The 23,672-nt window shown below is 50.2% G+C and overlaps 1 protein-coding gene across 2 annotated transcripts; it reads left to right on the forward strand.

The window, feature by feature from the left end:
- The first annotated feature begins 354 nt into the window (after positions 1-354).
- On the forward strand, positions 355-22,264 carry dlk2 (delta-like 2 homolog). Of its 2 annotated transcripts, XM_080016328.1 has the most exons (6): positions 355-459; positions 12,507-12,603; positions 18,726-18,783; positions 19,216-19,346; positions 19,573-19,717; positions 20,350-22,264. In XM_080016328.1, the coding sequence occupies exons 2-6, from the start codon at positions 12,525-12,527 to the stop codon at positions 21,173-21,175; spliced, it is 1,239 nt and encodes a 412-aa protein (XP_079872454.1). In that variant the 5' UTR covers positions 355-459; positions 12,507-12,524; the 3' UTR covers positions 21,176-22,264. The 2 variants fall into 2 exon arrangements, with proteins under 2 accessions (XP_079872454.1, XP_079872453.1); XM_080016327.1 differs by lacking the exon at positions 355-459 and having other exon boundaries at positions 12,353-12,603.
- The last annotated feature ends 1,408 nt before the right edge of the window (positions 22,265-23,672 follow it).

Raw genomic sequence — 23,672 nt, forward strand, 5'->3', positions numbered from 1 at the left:
CCTAATGACGTTTTTACTGGCTGTTAAAGCGTTCCCAACACTTGGATGGACATGAAACTCAATTAGCAATTACAATCTGGCCTTTGTGCTCAATTCCAATTTATGGACAATTCTGATTTCATGTGGCCCAAATCTGATTCCAGCATGGCAAGCGAGTAGATATGAAGTCGATCTGCTCTCAGATCCCGTACCATGCGGCCCAAATCAGAATGAAAATGCTCAGATTCCATACATTTTGTTGGAAGCGTGTTAGGAGGAGTTCCCTGGATGGGGGGCGGGGGGGCAGGCTGGAACAGCCCTCTCACGCCTGTCTGCAAGTCCACACACACTCCACACACACTCCCAAAAAAACCACTCAGGGAGTCGTGGTGTGTTGGAGTGCGCTGGGGGATTTCAACCAGGGGAACAGCCAAACACTAAGGGGCCTTTTCTGCACAACCCTGCCGCGAGGTGTTGACGGTAAGGAGCTTCTGGGTTCTGCTTTGAGAATGGGATACGCTGCACAGCTGCACGGGGATTTCGTGGGGATTTGGTGTAAAGTCGTGTATTGTTGTGTTTCACAGCAAGTTGCTCTGCTGTGTTGTAACCGCTCACTTTCCTCAATATTGACTTGGTTGTACTCAAGGTTTGAATTTAGTTTCTTGTTTTTTTCTGGCAGTGTAGTAGTGGAGCAACATATAAACAAGTAATTCTTCTTCATTTGCTCGTAATATCTTGGTACATAGTTCTTTTTGCACCAGACTACATTTTACTGCCAGAGCTTCTGTCTGTCTACTTCTGTCGACCTACACTATCTATCAATGTTCTTCTTTGACCACAAAGTGCACAACAACTGCATTTAATTTAATGTAAGATTCACCACACCATCATGAAGTAGTGTCTGTGAGCTTGTTATGTTCTCAAAGTGGGGTCTGGGGACCCCTAGGGTTCCCTCAATAGGTTCCAGGGAGATGTTGTTAGGAGCTAGGTGACAGTCTAGGAGTTAGGAGACAGTCTAGGAGCTAGGAGACAATGTTAGGAGCGGGGTGACAGTGTTAGGTGCTAGGACACAGTCTATGAGCTAGGAGACAATGTTTGGAGCTAGGTGACAGTGTAAGGTGCTAGGACACAGTCTTAGAGTTAGGAGACAGTCTAGGAGTTAGGAGACAGTCTAGGCACTAGGAGACCATCTAGGAGCTAGGAGACAGTGTTAGGTGCTTGGAGACAGTCTAGGAGCTAAGAGAGAATGTTATGAGCGAGGTGACAGTGTTAGGTGCTGGGACACAGTCTAGGAGCTAGGAGACAGTGTTAGGTGCTTGGAGACAGTCTAGGAGCTAGGAGACAATGTTAGGAGCTAGGTGACGGTGTAAGGTGCTAGGACACAGTCTTAGAGTTAGGAGACAGTCTAGGAGTTAGGAGACAGTCTAGGCACTAGGAGACAGTCTAGGAGCTAGGAGACAGTGTTAGGTGCTTGGAGACAGTCTAGGAGCTAAGAGAGAATATTACGAGCGAGGTGACAGTGTTAGGTGCTGGGACACAGTCCAGGAGCTAGGAGACAGTGTTAGGTGCTTGGAGACAGTCTAGGAGCTAGGAGACAATGTTAGGAGCTAGGTGACGGTGTAAGGTGCTAGGACACAGTCTTAGAGTTAGGAGAAAGTCTAGGAGTTAGGAGACAGTCTAGGAACTAGGACAAAGTCTAGGAGCTAGGAGACAATGTTAGATGCTAGGACACAGTCTAGGAGCTAGGAGACAATGTTACGAGCGAGGTGACAGTGTTAGGTGCTGAGACACAGTCTAGGAGCTAGGAGACAGTGTAAGGTGCTTGGAGACAGTCTAGGAGCTAGGAGACAATGTTAGGAGCTAGGTGACAGTGTAAGGTGCTAGGACACAGTCTTGGAGTTAGGAGACAGTCTAGGAGTTAGGAGACAGTCTGGGAGCTAAGAGAGAATGTTTCGAGCGGGGTGACAGTGTTAGGTGCTGGGACACAGTCTAGGAGCTAGGAGACAGTGTTAGGTGCTTGGAGACAGTGTAAGGTGCTAGGACACAGTCTTAGAGTTAGGAGACAGTCTAGGAGTTAGGAGACAGTCTAGGCGCTATGAGACCGTGTTAGGTGCTTGGAGACAGTCTAGGAGCTAGGAGAATGTTAGGAGCTTGGAGACAGTGTTAGGTGCTAGGACAGTCTTGGAGTTAGGAGACAGTCTAGAAGTTAGGAGACAGTCTAGGCACTAGGAGACAGTCTAGGAGCTAGGAGACAGTGTTAGGAGCTAGGTGACAGTGTTAGATGCGAGGACACAGTATTGGAGACGGTGGTTCTTAAGTTTGGACTGAATATGCTCCTATCTCCATAGTCATGGCTCTGGAGGTTTTAGCTCAGACTTTTTGGGAACTAACGCAACAACAGCCGTTCCAAGCTGTAGTTGTGATGTCATCTGGAAACAGGACCAAACAAAAACATCTGAACTGACATTATTTTTCCATTCATTCTGCATCTGAAAACACCGGACCTCGTTCTCATCTCATCTCCATCCGCTCGGGATCGAACAGCGTGTTCAAGTAAAGCCTCCTCCATCATCCCTCCTTCATTCTGTAAATATCTTTGCAGAAGGCCCTGAAGCCCGACTTGAACTTCTCTCCCCCCGACGGAGTCCGATACATCTTTTCCCTTTACTTCACCTCCATCTCTGCAGTTTTCTAGAAACGGTGTCCATTTTTGGGATTCATTTGTGTGAGTGCGTCGTTTCAGGATCGACTTTCCATTTCTGCATTCGAGTTTTGTCACTTTCAAAAGTCAAGGCCATAAAAACCAGATACCAGTCTGAAGTGACCTTGGAGACCCAGGGATGAAGGTTTGTTGCAGCTCTGGATGTTGAGTGAAACCAGGTTCCCACCATGTTGCAATAGCCTCAGCGTCAGGAGGGGATTTTCGATTGTCAGTTAAGCTTCAGCCGCCTGTGATTCAGTCTTTCATCTGAAGGGACGTGCACTAAGTACATCTGTCAGTATTAGCGAAACCAGCTGTACATCACAGCCAAGGCGGGCGAAGCCTTCAGTAAGAAGGAATAACATCAGCCGGAGTCGGAGAAGAGCGGACGGACGTACCAGGGATCTTCTCACTCTGTTGTTCCTGTTGTCTCTCTCTCCTGTTTCTTCTGATTAACAGGCTCGTCAGCCGCCCGCTCCAGTTTGAATGGGATGATTGTCATCACTCGGGACACTTCCCGCTCATCAACGAGCTTAATGTAAATGACTGGTGTTGGAACTCAAACGCTTTGGTCTGTCGTCTGGAAGTCGGGCAGACTCAGCAGGAAGCGTTTGAGTGTTGGGAGCAGGGTCCGCCCCTTGGAGATGTTGATGACCAGGAGCTAGTGCATGAAAAGTAAATGTGTGGAGTGAAGCAGAGCTGAAAAGCCGCAACCCAGCTCCCCGGTGACAGGATGCTCTGGGTAACACGACAACAACAAAGAAACGCAGCCGATGCGGAGGGGCTTCTCCTGGTTGCCATGGCGGCGCCAAACACCCCGCGGTGAGGACCCCGCATCACGCTACGCTCCCTCTAAGTGGATTATTCTCCAACCGCCCTTAGTGATAGGCTCCGGCCTACGACAACACAGCTCAACTCTATTCTCTCAACCAATAGAGAAAGAGTTTTAAACAACACACCCTCTGAGTTGAATGATGATCAAGTTTACAGTGTTGCCTTCCAGCCCTCAACCCCTCTGCTCCCACAGCTCATGAAATACTGCCATTCCACTTCGGAGTAGCAGCAAAATCGGGCCAAACATCTCAGTCAGAGAGCCAGAACCCTTGCAGGAGCCAAGACCCATAGCGGGCCGACCTATGGGTGGCAAAACAACAATGCTCAGTACCTTCCTATCACAGGCCCGTATGTTTTTAGTGGGTTTTTTAAACGCTGTTTCAAAAAGTCTCTGTGGCGGGCCAAGGGGGCGTGGTCAAGCCTCCGCTGCAGACAGGCGGTGCCGGCTCCTATCCCATGGCCACTCAGCTGCTGGGGATCGGGCGACTCAACGGAGGGACTCTGCTAATTTGTCCGATCTCGGACCAGGAAGTCATTTAGGTTCTGTTTTTCCCCGCAGTAGAGGGGGCACATGGATTTTGGAAACGGGCTCAGACCCGGGAACAGGGGGTAGGAGCCGCACCGCCTGTCTGCAGCGGAGGCTTGACCACGCCCCCTTGGCCCGCCACAGTTTCCCTTCGCAAGAATTATTCTTCCAAAAACATCAACGAGCTCCACAGGTCAGAAGGTAAAAGTCCTCCGCCGTATTTGCGCCAGCCTCTGGATTTGCCGTTTCGACCCAGAGCTAACGAGTGCGATCGGCCGAGGATGGTCCAGAACCCGTTCAACGGCAGTTGAAGTCGCAGTCCCTTCCACACAGGAGACAGTTTAGACGTCAACTTACTGTGGAACCCAATCACTGTGGAGATGTTTTGCCGTTCAATCAGTGCAGGTTGTCATGTTGTTTACCCATCAGCTGAAAATGCCATTTGCCTCCAATCAGCGGCGAGTGCCCAAATCAATTCCTGCCCGTGATGAGACCACGTCCACAGCTTCCTGGTGTCGGCCGTCCTCGCAGGCGTGCGTAATTGTTATCCATGGTTTCGAATGTTTTCGGGGTAATTCTGTTTCTTATGCTAATGGAAGAAAATGGGATTCTGATATGGTCCCCGAACATGTCTCCCATAACGTCTTACAGATGACACGGTGCCAGCTTTCAGCTTTTTGAGAAACAAAACAGGAACCCGCATTTGAAGGCAAACAGGAGCTCTCTGTTACCAAACGCCTCTGTTTATCCGGCACTTTTCTTCACAACTATTCATTAAGCAATTTGCACATTATCCAAATTGCAGCCTCAAGTGGCAGTGGATGTTCTCTGGGTGGACGTCCTCATTTAACAGTGAAACGGGGCTTTTCCACAGCAGATGCCTGCGAACGGGTCCCGCAAAATGTAGACGGCGGAGAACATGTTATTATAGTTGTCAGAGTGGTGGCAGAGAGCCGGCATCCATCCATCCATCCCTTCACCCGTTCCTCTCCATCCATCGTGAGTTCATCTCTTTCTCTCCATCCGTCCATTCCCTCCATCAATCCATGTCGCTCCGTACATCCATCCACCGCTTCCCTTCCACTCATTCATGTACACCTTTCCATCCATCTGACTCTCTCTATCCCCACATCCCTCCTTCGATCCACCCATCTGTATCTCTCCCTCCCTTTACCCATCCCTATCCCTCTATCCATCCATCTGATTATTTCTGTCCATCCCTCCGTCCACCTCCCCGTCCACCCCTCCATCCCTCAGTATGCAAACTTCTTTGCAGTATTACTTCAGTAGCAGAAGGGCGATGGCCGCACACCGTCCAGAGCCAAGGTGACTGGCTCAGCTGCTGTGGCATATGGTGCAGGACAATGACACACACACACACACACACACACACACACACTCACACACACACACCCATGCACACACACACACACACACACACACACACACACTCACACACACACTCACACACACACACACACACACACACATGCACACACACACACACACACACACACACACACACACACACACACACACACACACACACACACACAACCATGCACACACACACACACGCACACACCCATGCACACACACACACACACACGCACACACCCATGCACACACACACACACACACACACGCACAGGCACACACACATCATTTGTATGTTACCCCTCCAGGGCTTTCAAAATGACAGGAAGATAGGTTTTGTGTGTGTGTGCACGTGTGTCTTTTAAATTGGTCACCTGTTACTGTCTCTACCCTCTCACACATCTTTTCTCTATGTACAAAAAGAGAAACAAAGCAATGTGTGTGTGTGTGTGTGTGTGTGTGTGTTTCTGACATACCAATGCTGCCTAAACACATGCACACACACAGTCAAGCCATCAGACGGGCGTGTAGATGCCTGTTTTTCAGAGGCTCACTCCGTATATAATCCGTAGAAAAATGAGTCCCTTCCTGCCTGTGAGGCCAAAATGGGGTGATGGCAGCTGGTTTCCACGGCAACCTGATCAACATGCTTGCAGCTTCAAGGGACAAGTAGTGTATACAGCGTTCATTCTGGCTTTCCAAAATGAAATGGAAATGACTTTTAAATACTTTTCTAAGAACTATTTTGTTCATTTTCAAGGATTTCACGCAAAAAAAATAAATCAATTTATATATGTAATCTTTATGAATTGATATAAAATAAATGTTATACAATTTTAATCTCATCGTCTATTTGATATATATACATATATATATTTTTTTTTTCGATTTTTTTATATATATATATAAACATTTTTTATATCGAGCACTTCAGCACAAAATAAGTTATTTTGTGTATTCCAAAGTATTCCAATACTTACATTTCTGAGGAAAAAATTCAAGCACTTCAAGCACCTCAAGGACCTGGTGTATATACAGTATACACGTATACAGATGGATATATAGACAATAGATAGAAAATAGAAACACAGTTTGTTTGGAGGCTGAGACGTTCTCACATAAACCTCCTGAACAGCATATTGATGATCATGCGTGACCGATTGATTGATCACTGTGGGTTTCATCAGAATGGATCAATATGATGTCATAGAGGTGTCCAAACCAGCTCCAACACAACAAGGAGTGTATTACCTTTGCAAATGTCATCTGATGTATAACAGATGAGCTGAGGTGTTTGTCATTATGGAGACAGTTATTATGGAGTGCACTACACATTCCCCAAACACACCAAAGAGTGAAAACTGGAAACACTGTTGTTGTTTTACCACGGAGCCTTAGTAAACAACACACTTTTTACTATCTAGTGATTGTTCAATGAACAGCATTGATTTGACTTTGTATGGAGTAGTAAACTATATAGATGTTACTACGTATTGGAGTAGTGAACTATATAGATGTTACTACGTATTGGAGTAGTGAACTATATAGATGTTACTACGTATTGGAGTAGTGAACTATATAGATGTTACTACGTATTGGAGTAGTGAACTATATAGATGTTACTACGTATGGAGTAGTAAACTATATAGATGTTACTACGTATGGAGTAGTGAACTATATAGATGTTACTACGTATTGGAGTAGTGAACTATATAGATGATACTACGTATTGGAGTAGTGAACTATATAGATGTTACTACGTATTGGAGTAGTGAACTATATAGATGTTACTACGTATTGGAGTAGTGAACTATATAGATGCTACTACGTATGGAGTAGTGAACTATATAGATGTTACTACGTATTAGAGTAGTGAACTGTATAGATGTTACTACGTATGGAGTAGTGAACTATATAGATGTTACTACGTCTGGAGTAGTGAACTATATAGATGTTACTACGTCTGGAGTAGTGAACTATATAGATGTTACTACGTATGGAGTAGTGAACTATATAGATGTTACTACGTCTGGAGTAGTGAACTATATAGATGTTACTACGTCTGGAGTAGTGAACTATATAGATGTTACTACGTATTGGAGTAGTGAACTATATAGATGTTACTACGTATGGAGTAGTGAACTATATAGATGTTACTACGTATTGGAGTAGTGAACTATATAGATGTTACTACGTATTAGAGTAGTGAACTGTATAGATGTTACTACGTATTGGAGTAGTAAACTATATAGATGTTACTACGTATTGGAGTAGTGAACTATATAGATGTTACTACGTATTGGAGTAGTGAACTATATAGATGTTACTACGTATTGGAGTAGTGAACTATATAGATGTTACTACGTATTGGAGTAGTGAACTATATAGATGTTACTACGTCTGGAGTAGTGAACTATATAGATGTTACTACGTATTGGAGTAGTGAACTATATAGATGATACTACGTATTGGAGTAGTGAACTATATAGATGTTACTACGTATTGGAGTAGTGAACTATATAGATGTTACTACGTATTGGAGTAGTGAACTATATAGATGCTACTACGTATGGAGTAGTGAACTATATAGATGTTACTACGTATTAGAGTAGTGAACTGTATAGATGTTACTACGTATGGAGTAGTGAACTATATAGATGTTACTACGTCTGGAGTAGTGAACTATATAGATGTTACTACGTCTGGAGTAGTGAACTATATAGATGTTACTACGTCTGGAGTAGTGAACTATATAGATGTTACTACGTCTGGAGTAGTGAACTATATAGATGTTACTACGTCTGGAGTAGTGAACTATATAGATGTTACTACGTATTGGAGTAGTGAACTATATAGATGTTACTACGTATGGAGTAGTGAACTATATAGATGTTACTACGTATTGGAGTAGAGAACTATATAGATGTTACTACGTCTGGAGTAGTGAACTATATAGATGTTACTACGTATGGAGTAGTGAACTATATAGATGGTACTACGTATGGAGTAGTGAACTATATAGATGTTACTACGTATGGAGTAGTGAACTATATAGATGTTACTACGTCTGGAGTAGTGAACTATATAGATGTAACTACGTCTGGAGTAGTGAACTATATAGATGTTACTACGTCTGGAGTAGAATAGATGTCAGTACAGTGAACATATGTTCAGCCGTGTCAAGTCCTGTCTCTTTAAGGAGGTCTCCAGGCTCCAGGCTCCAGGCTCCAGGCTGCTGTTGATAAGTAGGGGGTGGATCTGTCTGTCAGTCTTTTTATCTCCACTCTGCGTTTCTGACAAACCAGGCTAAATGGCCGTCCCCTCCCTGCTCGTCTGCCTGTGGGTGGGGTTAGGGTGTGGCCTGATGATGGAGGCTTTAGGGACTTATTTGGAAGCACATGTTTCCCTTTCCTGCTGACGGAGGGGCCTCAGACCCGCGCCGTACAGGTCAGCTTCAGCCAGGTGTGTAGCCGTGTGTTTGTGCATCTCAGTGTGTGTTGTGTGTAGCTGTGTGTTTGTGCATCTCAGTGTGTGTTGTGTGTAGCTGTGTGTTTGTGCATCTCAGTGTGTATTGTGTGTAGCTGTGTGTTTGTGCATCTCAGTGTGTATTGTGTGTAGCTGTGTGTTTGTGCATCTCAGTGTGTATTGTGTGTAGCTGTGTGTTTGTGCATCTCAGTGTGTGTTGTGTGTAGCTGTGTGTTTGTGCATCTCAGTGTGTGTTGTGTGTAGCTGTGTGTTTGTGCATCTCAGTGTGTATTGTGTGTAGCTGTGTGTTTGTGCATCTCAGTGTGTGTTGTGTGTAGCTGTGTGTTTGTGCATCTCAGTGTGTGTTGATGTAGCTGTGTGTTTGTGCATCTCAGTGTGTGTTGTGTGTAGCTGTGTGTTTGTGCATCTCAGTGTGTGTTGTGTGTAGCTGTGTGTTTGTGCGTGCACTGTGTGTGTTGTGTGTAGCTGTGTGTTTGTGCGTGCACTGTGTGTGTTGTGTGTAGCTGTGTGTTTGTGCGTGCACTGTGTGTGTTGTGTGTAGCTGTGTGTTTGTGCGTGCACTGTGTGTGTTGTGTGTAGCTGTGTGTTTGTGCGTGCACTGTGTGTTGTGTGTAGCTGTGTGTTTGTGCGTGCACTGTGTGTGTTGTGTGTAGCTGTGTGTTTGTGCGTGCACTGTGTGTGTTGTGTGTAGCTGTGTGTTTGTGCGTGCACTGTGTGTGTTTGTTGATGTGTGTCATGTTTGATTCATTGCTGTAAGATGCATTTGAAGGAGTTTTGTCCGTGTGTACTAAGTCCTACTGTACGTCCACGTCTATGTGTCGCTACCTTCGTTCCTTCAACGACGACGCTGAATCAAAATTCCCCTTTGTGCACGTCTCTACACACGTGCACAAAGTCAAATTTCGATGGGGGTTTTAAACACACATCAGATTATCACTTTGATCTCCGCTGCGTCTGCCGCCACTGAAGCACATTCCGTGGCTGCTCAATCAACCCTGGTAAACAAGTCGTCTGCTTCACCTGCCGTCAGGTGGAAAACTCAAATAAAAGCCGTCGTTTGGTTTCCAGCTCGTCCAAATATTGCACTCTGTACTTTCAAGCCATTTCCTGCGTTCAACGGGATCGTTTGAGCTTCCTTAAATACACGTGCTTATCGCTTATCGCTTCTCGCTGGTCGGACATGAAGGTGTTAATCCTGGTGGATCAAGCAGGCAGCACCTGGAGCCCACTGCAGTTAGAAGGTGTTGAGTGTTGTTGGAAGGTGTGATCACCGTCTCGGGGGGAGAACAACATGTTCGCACAACGTTCATCCTTCTTTTTTTCAAACAATGTTTTACATATTTATTCATAGTATTAATAGTATTATTACACAGTTTAGTACTTTTAATTGAGATTATGAACATCAATATGTTGTTTGCGATATTTATCCTTTGCTATAAGGGTAGGATTCGGTGTGAATGTACAGCATGAATGAAGGGTTCTCAACCCGGGAGCCTGGGGCCCACAAGGGCGTCGCAGAATTATCTGGAGGAGTCGTAGCGTAGTTCCAAAAGCATTGAAGTACAGTGAAAGTATTGGCAGAAAATATAACACAAGTTTGTTCTGCCAAGAGTCTGGCCAAGTATAATGAAAATAGAAACAGATTTTTAAAAAGGCGGTGATTCAGTTGTATCAATCGAAATATCTTGAACGAGGTGAAGCTGAAATCAGTGCTTTGTGGGTTTGGCAAATCATTGTAAACACAATGTAATCAGTCGGGTTGAGTTGAACCGACGGTCGATGTCTCTCGTCAGGAGACGTCGCATCTTGCAGTGAATCCTGGCCGTCCTTCTTCCATCTTTTAGGGTTATTTTGTAGCTTTTCCTATCGTATCTGGGGATTGAGGGTGTGATCCTGTAAAGCCCTTTGAGACTGTAGGGAACAACGGGGGGAAAGAGACGTACTGGACTGCACTGGAGTTAGAAGCATACGACCCCTGACCCCTGACCCCAGGATTAGACATCTTATGAGAAGCTGCGCAGCTCTCCGCCACGTGATTCAACTCCTGCCGTGAGCTCTGAACCTCGGGCGCTTTTCCAAAACAGCCTCTTTGACAACCGGGACTTTGCGACGCTGGGTGGTAAAATGTGTCTCCCACGTTCCGCCTGTGCCTCCTGCGAGTCCTGGGGAGCCTCCTCCTCCTGTTTCTGTACAGCAGATGCGCGGTACCGATCCCTCCACCCGCGCAGGACATCCCGGCCAAACCGGGGAAATCTCTCCGGCAAAAAGGAATTTCATTCCGGGAGGACGCGCAGCGCGCAGGTGACAAGATAGCAGAGGAGAGAGAGAGCAGCAGGAGGTCAAGGAGCTCCGGAGGGAGGGCTCAAGGACGCTCAGGTTGCACGTTGAAGTCTTGCTTGACCGTCAGTGTGTCCAACCAAGCAAGAATCAAGTTATCGATAGCGAACAAAGTGGTAATGATTGTGTAAATGTCCCAAGACGAAAGGATCCTCTGAAGCCTTTCAAGGTGGTCAAGGACAACATGGCTGTCAACACTGCCGTCAGGTTTGAAAGAGCCACCCTGTGCCCCCATCACTCCAGAGCCTGGGTGGAGCTCCAGAGTGCAGGGTGGAGGAGAGGGGAGAAAGGATTTTAAAACATTTGCTCATCAAAATCTCTCGGTGACAATAGAGAGAGCGCTGAGGAGCGTGGGATGGGCCCCAGTCTCGCTTTCACGCCCCCTCCCTCCCCTAAAAACCCCTCCGCCGCCAGTTCCTGGAAGTGCTTAAAAGGTCAATCTGCCGATGCCTTGAAAAGTGAGGAGGACGGGGCCTTCATGGGGACGCGGGGCTTCCCGCCAGGGAGTGAGGTCACTGAAAGAAAGTTCAAGCACCGCGGCTTGGAGCCGCCTGTCATCCACCTCTCCACGCCTCCACCAGGTGGAACGCTGCCTTGCTCAAAGGCCTCGCTCACCAACCCTAAACCCCTCAAGGGGACCCCCTGCGCTCAGTGCCGGCGGCTTGACCGAGAGCTCTGATGACAGCAGCAGCGGTGGTGGGGGCGGGGGGCTCCTGCAAAGGTCCCGCGTAGAGGAGGGACGGGGCGACGTCTGTTCGGCGGCCGGAGCGATCACGTTCTCCCCGTTTCATTGGCGGAGGAGACGGAGGGGCCCGTCAGCTCCCAACTTTCAATGGGATGCATTTTGCCGCTATTTGAAATGGTGGTAACATCTCCCCGCGCCTTTCATGTGGCGTAACACCGGCACTAATATTTCAGAGCAGTAAACGGATCCGCCCGGCTTGTCTGGAAGATGGAGGGTGGGTGGAGGGTGGGTGGAGGGAGCGTGCGGGGCACTCGTACAAACACTTGTCCTGGAACGTTACTGGCAGCAGGTGTGATACACGGCGTCCGCCCGGTTTAGGGTTTTTTATGAAAACGATGACACAACAAGACTTATGGAGGCGGGGAGAAGGAGCAACCCCTTCCAGAGCTGCTAACGCTGTTGGATGATGTCCGAGCCCGAGACGGACCCCCGGGTTCCCACGGAGACGACGGGGTCGGGGTCCGTCCCCGCGCCGGGCGAGCCGCTCTGACTCTCGCTGTCCTCTCCTCTCACTGTTTCAGGGCCTCGGCGTGGCAGCCATGCCCGCACCCGGGGAATGTGTCGGCGTGTTCCTGTTCAGCTGCTGCGTGCTGGCCCTTCAGCCCGCCCAAGGTCAAGGTAGGTCACCGCACGTTCGACACGCCTGCACCGCTCCTGCAATCGTATTTTCACCATTTAAAAAAAAAAAGTTTAAGCTTGACATTGACGTCTGAAGAAGCCAGATCCTGCCAAAAAAACCTTCTGGCGAACGCACATTTAACCAGAAACCACCGGGAACCAGTCCGACGGCCCTGACCGTCGCACCTTCACTGGTATGACTGTTATACCTGTCTGCTTCTCTGCTTCTCTGCGGGGAACGCAGTGATTTAAAGATGTGGGTGACGTTGACACTGTGTGCTCCACCTACAGAGCTTTACCGCACCGTGAATCCATTTGAAATATGATTGCACTGCTACACATTCCCCACATTCACAAAGGGTTCGATTGCATTTGAGTTTGGCTAATGAAGACGGACAAACTCGAATGGAATCTAACCTTTTTGTCCGGACTCATGCACTGTTAAGTAACCCTGGATGGCGGGCGGTTCATGAACCTCTTTTTACCGCTGTTCCCCTCTTGTGGTTGAGCTGTGACATTCCTGTTTCCTTTAAGGATGTGATTCATTTCCTTTGGGGGGGGGGGGCTCTGCAGAGGAGGCCTGGGGGCACACGTGGCCCAACGACAGGTGCCCGACCTCAGCCGGGTCATAGCGGGGACTTCCCCTGTTGGCTGCAGCGGCCTGGGCTGGGTGGAGGGGCTGAGTGGAGGGCTGCGGTGGGGGGGCTGGGCAGAGGGGCTGGGCAGAGGGGCTTGGTGGAGGGGTGGGGTGGGGTGGAGGGGTGGGTGGAGGGGCTGGGTGGAGGGGTGGGGTGGGGTGGAGGGGTGGGGTGCAGGGGCTGGGTGGAGGGGCGGGGCGCAGGGGCTGGGCGGAGGGGGGAGGTGGAGGGGTGAGGGGGGGTTGGGGCGGCAGGAGGGGATCATGATGCAGAGGCCGAGCAGGAGATTTAACATCGTCCTGAAACTTAGACGAAGACGTAGAAAAGAAAGAAAATGAATAAAGTGAGAACAAGAAAAAGGATTCACTGCAGTTAGAAGATTACATTTACATTTACATTACATTACATTTAGTCATTTATCAGACGCTTTTATCCAAAGCGACTTACAAGGGAGAATAACATTCAAGCTACATTGCGACAGAGACATTAGTGTAACAAGATGCAGTTAGAAGATGCAGTTAGAAGATGCAGTTTGAAAGCTGCCGAAGCTTCGTGTTTCAAATCTCGATCCAGCTGTTCACTCCTCCAGGGGAACGAGGACCAGGAGGTAGTTTGGGGGGTTGAAAGGCTTAACGGCAGCATCCAGCTCCAGGAAGTAAAAATACACAGATACACAATACACACGTCTCGTCACCGCACCGCTCTTATTGTTTTCAGAGGTAACCAGTGTTCTTCCAGAAGAAAGCGTCTACTCTGTCTCTACTCCATGAGGAAGCGATGAGGAAGTTCTGTCAATGCTTTTCTGAAAATAGATCAGAGACCGATTGTTGAATTCATTCATATAAAGACGGAGGATGAAATTCAACTAAACGTAATGATTGTGATGTGGATTAATGAGACTGTGTAGCAGCCAGATGTGGGCTGGGGTGTGTGTGTGTGTGTGTGTGTGTGTGTGTGTGTGTGTGTGTGTGTGTGCGTGCGCGTGCATGCATGTGGATCAGAAGACGAGGACTTTGTCTGAACACCAGGAGTCTCTGAGCCCTGGAATAAGACGGCCTCATCTCCACTCACTGTCAGTGCCTAAATATTTATCTAGCGCAGGCAGCTGCAGGATTAAACCATCGTTAATATCAGAGGGATCTGGTTACACACACACACACACACACACACACACACACACACACACACACACAAATTATACAAGCACATGTTCACAGGCAGGTGGACACACACCTAAACTAACACAAAAATTGTCTCGCGCGCACACACACACACACACACACACACACACACACACACACTTCTCTGGTACCATCTGCACATTGAGGGTTTAGTTTTTAGTGATTTTGTACCTCCTCCAAACTGTACTGGGAGCTGGTAAGCCCCTCACACCTAAGTAGGTGTGTGTGTGTGTGCGTGTGTGTCACACACACACACACACACACACACACACACACAAAAATTATAAAATAACGTCATCCACAGGCAGGTTGACACACACCTAAACAAACACAAAAACTCACACACACACACACACACACACACACACACACACACCTACTTAGGTGTGAGGGGCTTACCAGCTCCCAGTACAGTTTGGAGGAGGTAGAAAATCACTAAAAACTAAACCCTCAATGTGCAGATGGTACCAGAGAAGTGTGTGTGTGTGTGTGGGGGGGGGTACAATTTCGCAGCCTGTGTAAATTTAGAACCAGCACTAGTTTTAAACATGAAGTGTGTTTGCTGAGTGAAGGAGTCGCCCCCAGGGGGCGCCCCCCTCCTCCTCAGGGGTGGAGCACGCAGGCACCTGTCGCGCTGATAAGCCACCGATCAGAAGCGTTTGAAAAGGGCCTCGTCTAACAAAGCATTGTTGCCGGCAGCTGGGTGGTCCGGGCCGGGGCTCGCTGCATGTTTACCAGAGTCACACCGGCAGGCGACCAGGCCACATGCTGCACGTCCAACGGCTGGAATTCAGCGGGAACCCAACCCTCTCTTTTTGGAAGTCACAGAGTAAGAAATACGGCAGCACGCACCGCGCGCCGGAGGTAAAGCCCAGCACGCCCCGGGGCCCCTCGAGATGAGGAGGAAGGAGGGGCTGTCACCACCGTGACACTCAAGTCCAGGACCAATTGTCAAACAAACAACTTATTATGTTGACATTGTGAAGCCACTCAGGGGCACCAGGCTGGTCGGGGGCGCTGAGCACCACCGGCTCTGACGCGCCGGGTGAAGCTGCTCTGCCTCCACCTCTGAGTGACGCCGCGCCGAGGCCCCAGGTCTCCTCGGAGCGACTCGACGTTGCTCCGTCTTTCCAGTCAAATCCTTTGCTGCCTCTGTCAACACCCTCTATCCCCCACTGGTGGCCATGAGGGGACACAGATTAGCGAGCGCCGACGTCTCTGGCCGCCACCCATCGTTCCTGGGAGGGGGTGGGGGCGAAAAACAACGAGGTGGGGGGCGCCGCCGCTGCAGGCGGAGACGGTTCCTCCGTCTCCCAAGTGTGAGGAAGGAGGCGCGAGAGCGGGCGACAGAAAGATTCCTCTCCGCGTCGCGCTTCTATTTGTAGAGTTTCCTGCCGACGGCGCGAGAACAAACGAGCACAAAGCGCCGGGAGCCGCCTGCGCCGATCAGGGTGGAGCAGGAAGACGCTGCAAGATCAATCCACCTGGAAACACTCCCTGTAGCAGGAAAAATGACACAAGCTTTTGTAAACTTCTTCATTCCCTCCTTCCTATGTGCGCCCTGCATCCTTCCTTCCTTCCTCCCATCACTCTCTGTTCGGTGCTTTGTTCCTCTTTGCAGACGTCATGGCTTCCTCCTCCTCGGCGTCGCGCCGCTTCTCGCTTTTTAAAAAAAAACGCTGCTCTCTGAGCCCGAAGCAGAACACAGCGAGGACACGCTGAGCACACACACACACACACACACACACACACACACAAACACACACACACACACACACACACACACACACACACACACACACACACACACACACACACACACACACACACACACACACACACACACACACACACACAGCCCCCAGCAAGCTGCAGCTCTAGGTGTTCTGCTCTGTTGTTCATTTCGTGGCTTTGGGAGTAAAACGACGTCTTGTGAGGAAATCAGCGTTGTGGGCAGAAGCCGCAGCCGTTCAACACGCTGCCGTGTGAATCACCGGAGCCCAAGCGGGAAGGCTGCCGGGATTAAACCCCACAGTGATTTACACGTCACGCTTCTCCGGCGAGGCATGCGCTCGCAGGGGCCCTGTTTCGTCTCCCAGTCAAACAACAGATTTTACCTCTCTGAGCGTCTGAGGCGCCCACGGCGTTCGGCGCATCTCCATTGTTTTATCGGCCGCCCGGCTGGAATACGCGGCGCTGATCCCCGGCTCTCCTGGCTGTCTGCGGTTAACAGATGACACTTCAGATTGTTGTTTTTCCGCCTGTCTGCTGCTTCTCGGATAACGGTTAGCGCCGCTCAGCTGTTCCACCCGGGAGGCCGACTATTCCATTGTTCAAGGTTCGCGGCGTTCCCACCGGCAGAGCATGCATGGCACGGCACTGACCAGGTCATGGAAAATACCGGGCATTCCCCCTTTGACAACCCCCCCCCCCTCTCTTCAAAACATTGAAATAAAAGCCCTCAGTGCCCTGGTGTGAGGAACTGCTATTTTGATGATGGGATGGTAGGCGAGCTAGGGGGAAGACTTGACGTTTGAATGAACTGTGGAGGTGAAACAATGCAACGAAGGTGAATTCCAGCAGTGCCTGGGCAAGAGCGGTGCAGGTGGGGACAGGTCGCGCTGCATTCCTCTTAACCCACTGCACACGCTCCCTGCACGCCCTCCCCGCTCGCCGCACGCCCTTCCCGCACGCCCTCTCCACACGCCCTCCCCGCACGCCCTCCCCGCAAGCCCTCTCCACACGCCCTTCCCGCACGCCCTCCCCACACACGCTCGCCACACGCCCTCCGTGCACACGCTCGCCGCACGCCCTTCCCGCACGCCCTCTCCACACGCCCTCCCCGCACGCCCTCCCCGCTCGCCGCACGCCCTTCCCGCACGCCCTCTCCACACGCCCTCCCCGCACGCCCTCCCCGCTCGCCACACGCCCTTCCCGCACGCCCTCTCCACACGCCCTCCCCGCACGCCCTCCCCACACACGCTCGCCACACGCCCTCCGTGCACACGCTCGCCGCACGCCCTTCCCGCACGCCCTCTCCACACGCCCTCCCCGCACGCCCTTCCCACAGGCCCTCGCCGCACGCCCTCCCTGCACGCCCTCCCTGCACGCCCTTCCCGCACGCCCTCCCTGCACGCCCTTCCCGCACGCCCTCTCCACACGCCCTTCCCGGACGCCCTCGCCGCACGCCCTCCCCTTCACGCTCGCCACATGCCCTCCCTGCACGCCCTTCCCGCACGCCCTCTCCACACGCCCTCCCCGCACACGCTCGCCACACGCCCTCCCCTTCATGCTCGCCACACGCCCTCCCCTTAATGCTCGCCACACGCCCGCCACACGCCCTCCCCTTAATGCTCGCCACACGCCCTCCCCTTAATGCTCGCCACACGCCCTCCCCGCACGCGCCACACGCAGTTCTCATTACAGAGTCAGATAAACATTGGAGTGGTGCAGGCTCCTGGATCGGGGCCATGCTGTCATGTTGGGACCCCTCAGCGCTGGCCCCCACTTTGGCCGTATTTCAATCAAATAAATCAGGTGGTAGTAACAGGCTTGTTCTCTGGTTCCTCTCGGCACTCTCTTGGCGGACAAGCTGTTGTAAGGCCACACCAGGCACACGTGGCCCGCCTCCTGCCACAGGGTCAGAGGTCACACTTAATGTCCCATCAGAGGTCTGGGGGTGGGTGGGGGTGGGGGTGGGGGAAATAAGACAAACCAAGCAGCCGCAGGCTCAGAGAATCGAACGCTGCTTCAAGAGCTCCCATTTGCTGGGCGGCCTGTTGGGATTAGAGTGGGGCCAAACGTCCACCAGAGGGCCCCTGAGCAAGGCACCTAGTCCATAATACAGACAGTACAGCTGATGAGTGTCCACCAGTACCGGAATGTGGTTGTACTGGTTCAGTTCCCAGTGTCACCAGTATCAGACTGGTTGTACTGGTTCAGCTGCCAGTGTCACCAGTACCAGACTGGCTGTGCTGGTTCAGTTCCCAGTGTGTATGTTTGAAGAGTAGTCTGGTGCTCAGTAAAGCCCCCGTCCAGTAGAAATGGGAGCATGCAGCCACGAGGGGCCAGATATTGCTGAACGACCGAAAACATCCCTCACCTGTTCATTGATTTGCCACAAAATAATATACATCATTGGGGCAAAAAAAATGCTTTCAAGATATCGGTAAAGGACAAAATACAATATTTAAAATGTGTAAATTCAGTCAATCAGTGGAATAACTCAGTTTTGAAAGATATTGCAGTAGGAGGTGTGTGGCCCTTCGGTCCACGGACTCAAAGATCTTCCTCTCTCCTCCAGAATCCAACTGCAGCTGCAACGTCTCCAACAGCCGCTGTGATGACATTGGGGAGTGCAGGTAACAAACCTCCATCATGCATCACACCTTTCACTGTTCCATTGTGTTCGTCCCATTCATCAATGATAATGTTTCTGGCGGCGAGGCGCGGACGAGTGCCGCACATCTGTCAGCGTGCCGCCCATGTTGCGAGGACATCCAGCAGCATTGAAGCTATCGCTGATGAATGTGCTGGCACCGCGGCCGCACATCTCTCCGGTGGTCCTGGAACGTATGGAGATCAGGAGATGCTCAGAGACTTATTTGGGCAGCTTTCACGGGGCTGCAGGCGCTGCAGTGGGGGCCCCTAGTGGCCGTAGAGTGCAGGGTGTCCAGCTTAGCATCCAAACAATCACTGGAGGTCACATTGATTTCAGTAATAGATGGTAATTTATGAAGTTGGCGGTGTCGGATAATGAGATGCATATTCAACAGCTTGTTGTGTCTTTGCAGGTGTGACCCTGGGTGGGAGGGCGAGAGGTGTGACGTGTGTGTCCGCATGCCGGGATGCGTCCACGGGTCGTGCCACCAGCCCTGGCAGTGCAGCTGTCTGCCTGGCTGGGCGGGACGCTTCTGTGATAAAGGTGACATGTTCGTTTGGAACCTCCTGCAGAGATGTGACGCCATGAATACAGTAACAATGTAGATAAGTTTCTGTAGTGATGTAATCAATGGAATTGACACCTTATCCATACTATAGTGATGCGAATGTGCTCTATATCATTGATTACCCGTAAATGTAATCAATTCTCAGTTGTCACGGTATAGACCCCATTATGTGGTTAAACATTTTTTTCCTTTTGCCCTCAGATATCTATGTTTGTTCCAAAGAGGAGCCCTGTCAGAATGGTGCCACCTGCGTGACAGAAGACTCTGGAGATTACTCCTGTCTCTGTCCGGATGGCTTCCATGGCAGGAACTGTCAGCTGAAAACAGGGCCGTGCTTCCAGAGGCGGTGGGTCTTCTTCCAGAACATTCTCACAATCCAAATGTCAGGCGGAAAGGATTACATCAGTCCTCGGGTGGATGGATAGCTGGATAGACGTCTCCTTTAGTAGCCGGTACCCAGATTCTAGACAGACATGATTGGCATGGCGTGCTCAATTTACCCGATTTGCATCCACTGGAGGGCAATCACATCATTTAATGGGCTCATTAATAGCCAAAAGACTGCCGTTTGAGGCACATTGTGCCTCAAACCCCCAAATTGATGGCTAACTAGTTTCCTGGGACAGCAAATGGGGCCTCTGATGCAGAGTGCTGCAATCAGGGCTTTCTGCTTGATGAGGGTGATCAATTCTGGTTCAGAACCAGCTCAGGGCCACCTAACGCTGCGTCAGGTGGGATGGCGGCAGGATCCCTCCTTCCGCTCGTTCTATCTCCAATCAGCTGCTCACTCTGTTCCTACTCCCTCTCAGCTTCTGCTGGGACGGATGTTTCCGGGTTCTCAAAAGGTCTTCCTTTTGCCATCTGAGGGTTAAGGAGTAAAGCTGTCCTTTTAATGTGACTCAGTGGTAAATGTCTGTGCAAACAAACTTTACTTCCTGTTGCGCTGCTGTAGAACTAACCCTCCCGTATCTCCCCCAGATCTCCGTGTAAGAACGGCGGTCTCTGTGAAGACGACAGCGGCTTTGCCAGCAAACTGCGCTGCCGCTGTCTGGCCGGCTTCACCGGGCCTCGCTGTGAGACCGACCTGGACGACTGCTTGCTGCAGCCCTGCGCCAACGGTGCCACCTGCCTGGACAGCGTCAACCGCTTCTCCTGCCTCTGCCCAGAGGGCTTCACCGGGAGGTTTTGCACCATCAACCTGGATGACTGTGCCAGCCAACCCTGTCGAAACGGCGGGCGCTGTCTGGACCGTGCCGGAACCTTCCAGTGCCTCTGCCAGTCAGGATACAGAGGCAGAACCTGTGAGGCGGCATCACCGCCTCCGATCTGGACCTCCCAAGGCTGGGAGGGAGGAGGCGAAAGTGGAGGTGGAGGAAGGAGGGTGAACCAGTCTGTTTCAGGGAACAACAGCCAGTCCACTGGTGTTGGCGGTACGGCAAGCGGTCAAACCTCGGGCGATGCCCATAGGCCGTTTAAGATTTCGGTGAAGGAGGTGGTGACCCAGCAGGGTTCCACGGCCCTGTCTGAGGTCCAGCTCATCACCCTGCTGGTTCTGGGCGGGATGACCCTGGCCGTGGTACTGCTCACTGCTGGTCTGGTGCTCAAGGTCCACTGGCAGGACCGAGGCATCCCCTGCAATCATGGGAACCTGTCACCACGGCAACCAGAGCGAAGACGGGCAGAGGCGATGCAGAGCGACGAAAACCAGACGGTTGTTACCGAGCAGGAGTGTAAGATCAGTTTCCTGGACACACCGACCGGGGAAGAACCACAGAGGAAGAGACAGAACAATGCTGTCATATAGGCCAAGCGAGGGAATTAACAGAGAAATAGAGAGAGTGAAGGACAAAAGGAGAGAAGAGCCTCTCAGGGTCCAAACACTCCTTCGTCTTCAGCCTGATCTGGATCGGCATGAGCTGGACCTTTCCATTGTGTTCTTATAAAAGACACAAGGAAAACGTTTAGAACCGTGGCCAGTGTGGACATGTAGCTCTGCAGTCTTCTTCAGGAGGAGCCACGCATGACACCAGCTGGAGTTCAAAACCCGTCTTATTGGAAGCGGTAAGACTGGCGTCTGCCATGGAGGCTTCTTAGCGGAGGACTCCTGGTGTAGAACCTCCATCCGGGTTTACCGTGTGCTGAGTCCAATCTCATTGGACTCCCTGATCCATCGCTCTGATCAGAGGGTATTTTGATCCTCTCGCAGATAACAGATGTGGCTTCCTCTCTGACAGGGCCGACCTCAGGCTCCCTCACTCGGCTCGATGTTTCTCAGGATGAGACGAGCTGACGCTCCGGGATCTCAACTGGGTCCCTGGTCTGGTCTGGACCTCACCAAGAGGAGGATGTCCCCACCAGAATGGAGCACTAGGAGCCACCGAGTGTAATCAGGATGCGGGTTCGAGGAGCGCGTTTCTCTGGCAAACAGGCTGGCCTCTCCATGAACATTAAGAGACTGTAGATGAACAGGGAATGACCTTTGTCCAAAGACTTTCACCAAACTTACTCTACTGTCGCTGGCCTCATGAACTGCCAAATGATGGATATCAGATTGGAGTGACCGTTAGCAGTCTACCAGGGCTCTGAATGTGCCATTATGATTCAAATCAAAATGAAATTTCACACAACTGCCTGTTGTCACAACTGCTATCAGCACACAGTTTGTGTTCCTACACAGTGGAGGTACTGAAGCCACAAGCACAGCGGTTGTGTGTGTGTAAAGCTGTTGTGCTGCTATGTTATATTGCTCCGTTTAATCGTTCATAAACAAGTCGTTTCTCGTCGGTGTCTCGCGAAAGTGGTAAACGCAGCCAACAGCGCCGTATGTCCGGGCGCCGTAAATGTTATTTATTGATGTAATTTATTTGTGGAACTTGAACGTGATGTCGGTGTCTGTGAGCCTTATTTTTTCTACTGAATTGTGTGCAATAAAGATGTGAATCATGTGTGGAGCTCGTGTGATTTCATCATGGATATATACTGTAACCTGGAGCTTGGTGCTATGTATAAATGAGATCACAATATCACATCACAACATACATGCATTCATATGATAATAAACCTATATACAAGAATCAAATTAAAGTGTCACATTGAACTGCCTTATACACCGCGTTCCAAATGATTATGCAAATTGGATTTAAGTGTCATAAACATTTAATTTTTTGTTTTTCAATTCAACTCATGGATGGTGTTGTGTCTCAGGGCTCTTTGGATCACTGGAATCAATCTCAGACACCTGTGATCATTAGTTTGCCAGGTGAGCCCAACTCAAGGAAAAGTACTTCAGAAGGATGTTCCACATTATTAAGCAGCCAAAGGTTTCAAGCAACATGGGAAGGAAAAAGGATCTCTCTGCTGCCGAAAAGCCTCAAATAGTGCAATGCCTTGGACGAGGTATGAAAACATTAGATATTTCATGAAAACTTAAGCGTGATCATCGTACTGTGAAGAGATCTGTGGCTCATTCAGAGCACAGAGGGCTTGGTGCAGATAAAGGATGAAGCTTGAGGAAGCTTTCTGCCATAACTTCATGGGATGAAGAGAGCAGCTGCTAAAATGCCGTTACAAAACAGGAAACAGCAGCAAACAGGTATTTGAAGCTGCTGGTGCCTCTGGAGTCCAGTCAACCTCAAGGTGTAGGATCCTCCAGAGGCTTGCAGTTGTGCAAAAAGCTACTATTGGGGCCCCCCCTAAGCAATGCTCACAAGCAGAAAGGGTTGCAGGGGGCCCCGAAATACATGAAGACTCATTTTAAAACAGTCTTGTTTACTGATGAGTGCCTAGCAACCCTGGATGGTGCAGATGGATGGAGTAGTGGATGGCTGGTGGATGGCCACCGTTTCCCAACAAGGCTGCCACGTCAGCAAGGAGGTGGCGGAGTCATGTTTTGGGGCGGAATCATGGGGAGAGAACTGGTGGGCCCCTTTAGGGCCCCTGAAGGTGTGAAAATGACCTCGGCAAAGTATATAGAGTTTGTGACTGAGCACTTTCTTCCTTGGTACAAATAGAAGAACCGGGCCTTCTGTCGCAAAACCATCTTCCTGCAGGACAACGCACCATCTCATGCTGCACAGAATACCTCTGTGTCATTGGCTATGGGCATAAAAGGAGATTCCCGCCTATGCTGCCCACTGCTCCTGGCTGTGGCCCCGGAGGAAGGACAAGCCAGGATGGTTAAATGCAGAGGATCCATTTCACCAGCACCATCCAAAGCACGTGTGTGTGTGTGCAAGCGTGTGGTGTGTTGCGTGACGAATAAAGACTGTTTCTTCTTCTTTCTTCTAAAAAAAAGTTGTTTG

Source organism: Zeus faber (assembly GCF_960531495.2).
Source record: "Zeus faber genome assembly, chromosome: 16".
Lineage (NCBI taxonomy): Eukaryota > Metazoa > Chordata > Actinopteri > Zeiformes > Zeidae > Zeus > Zeus faber.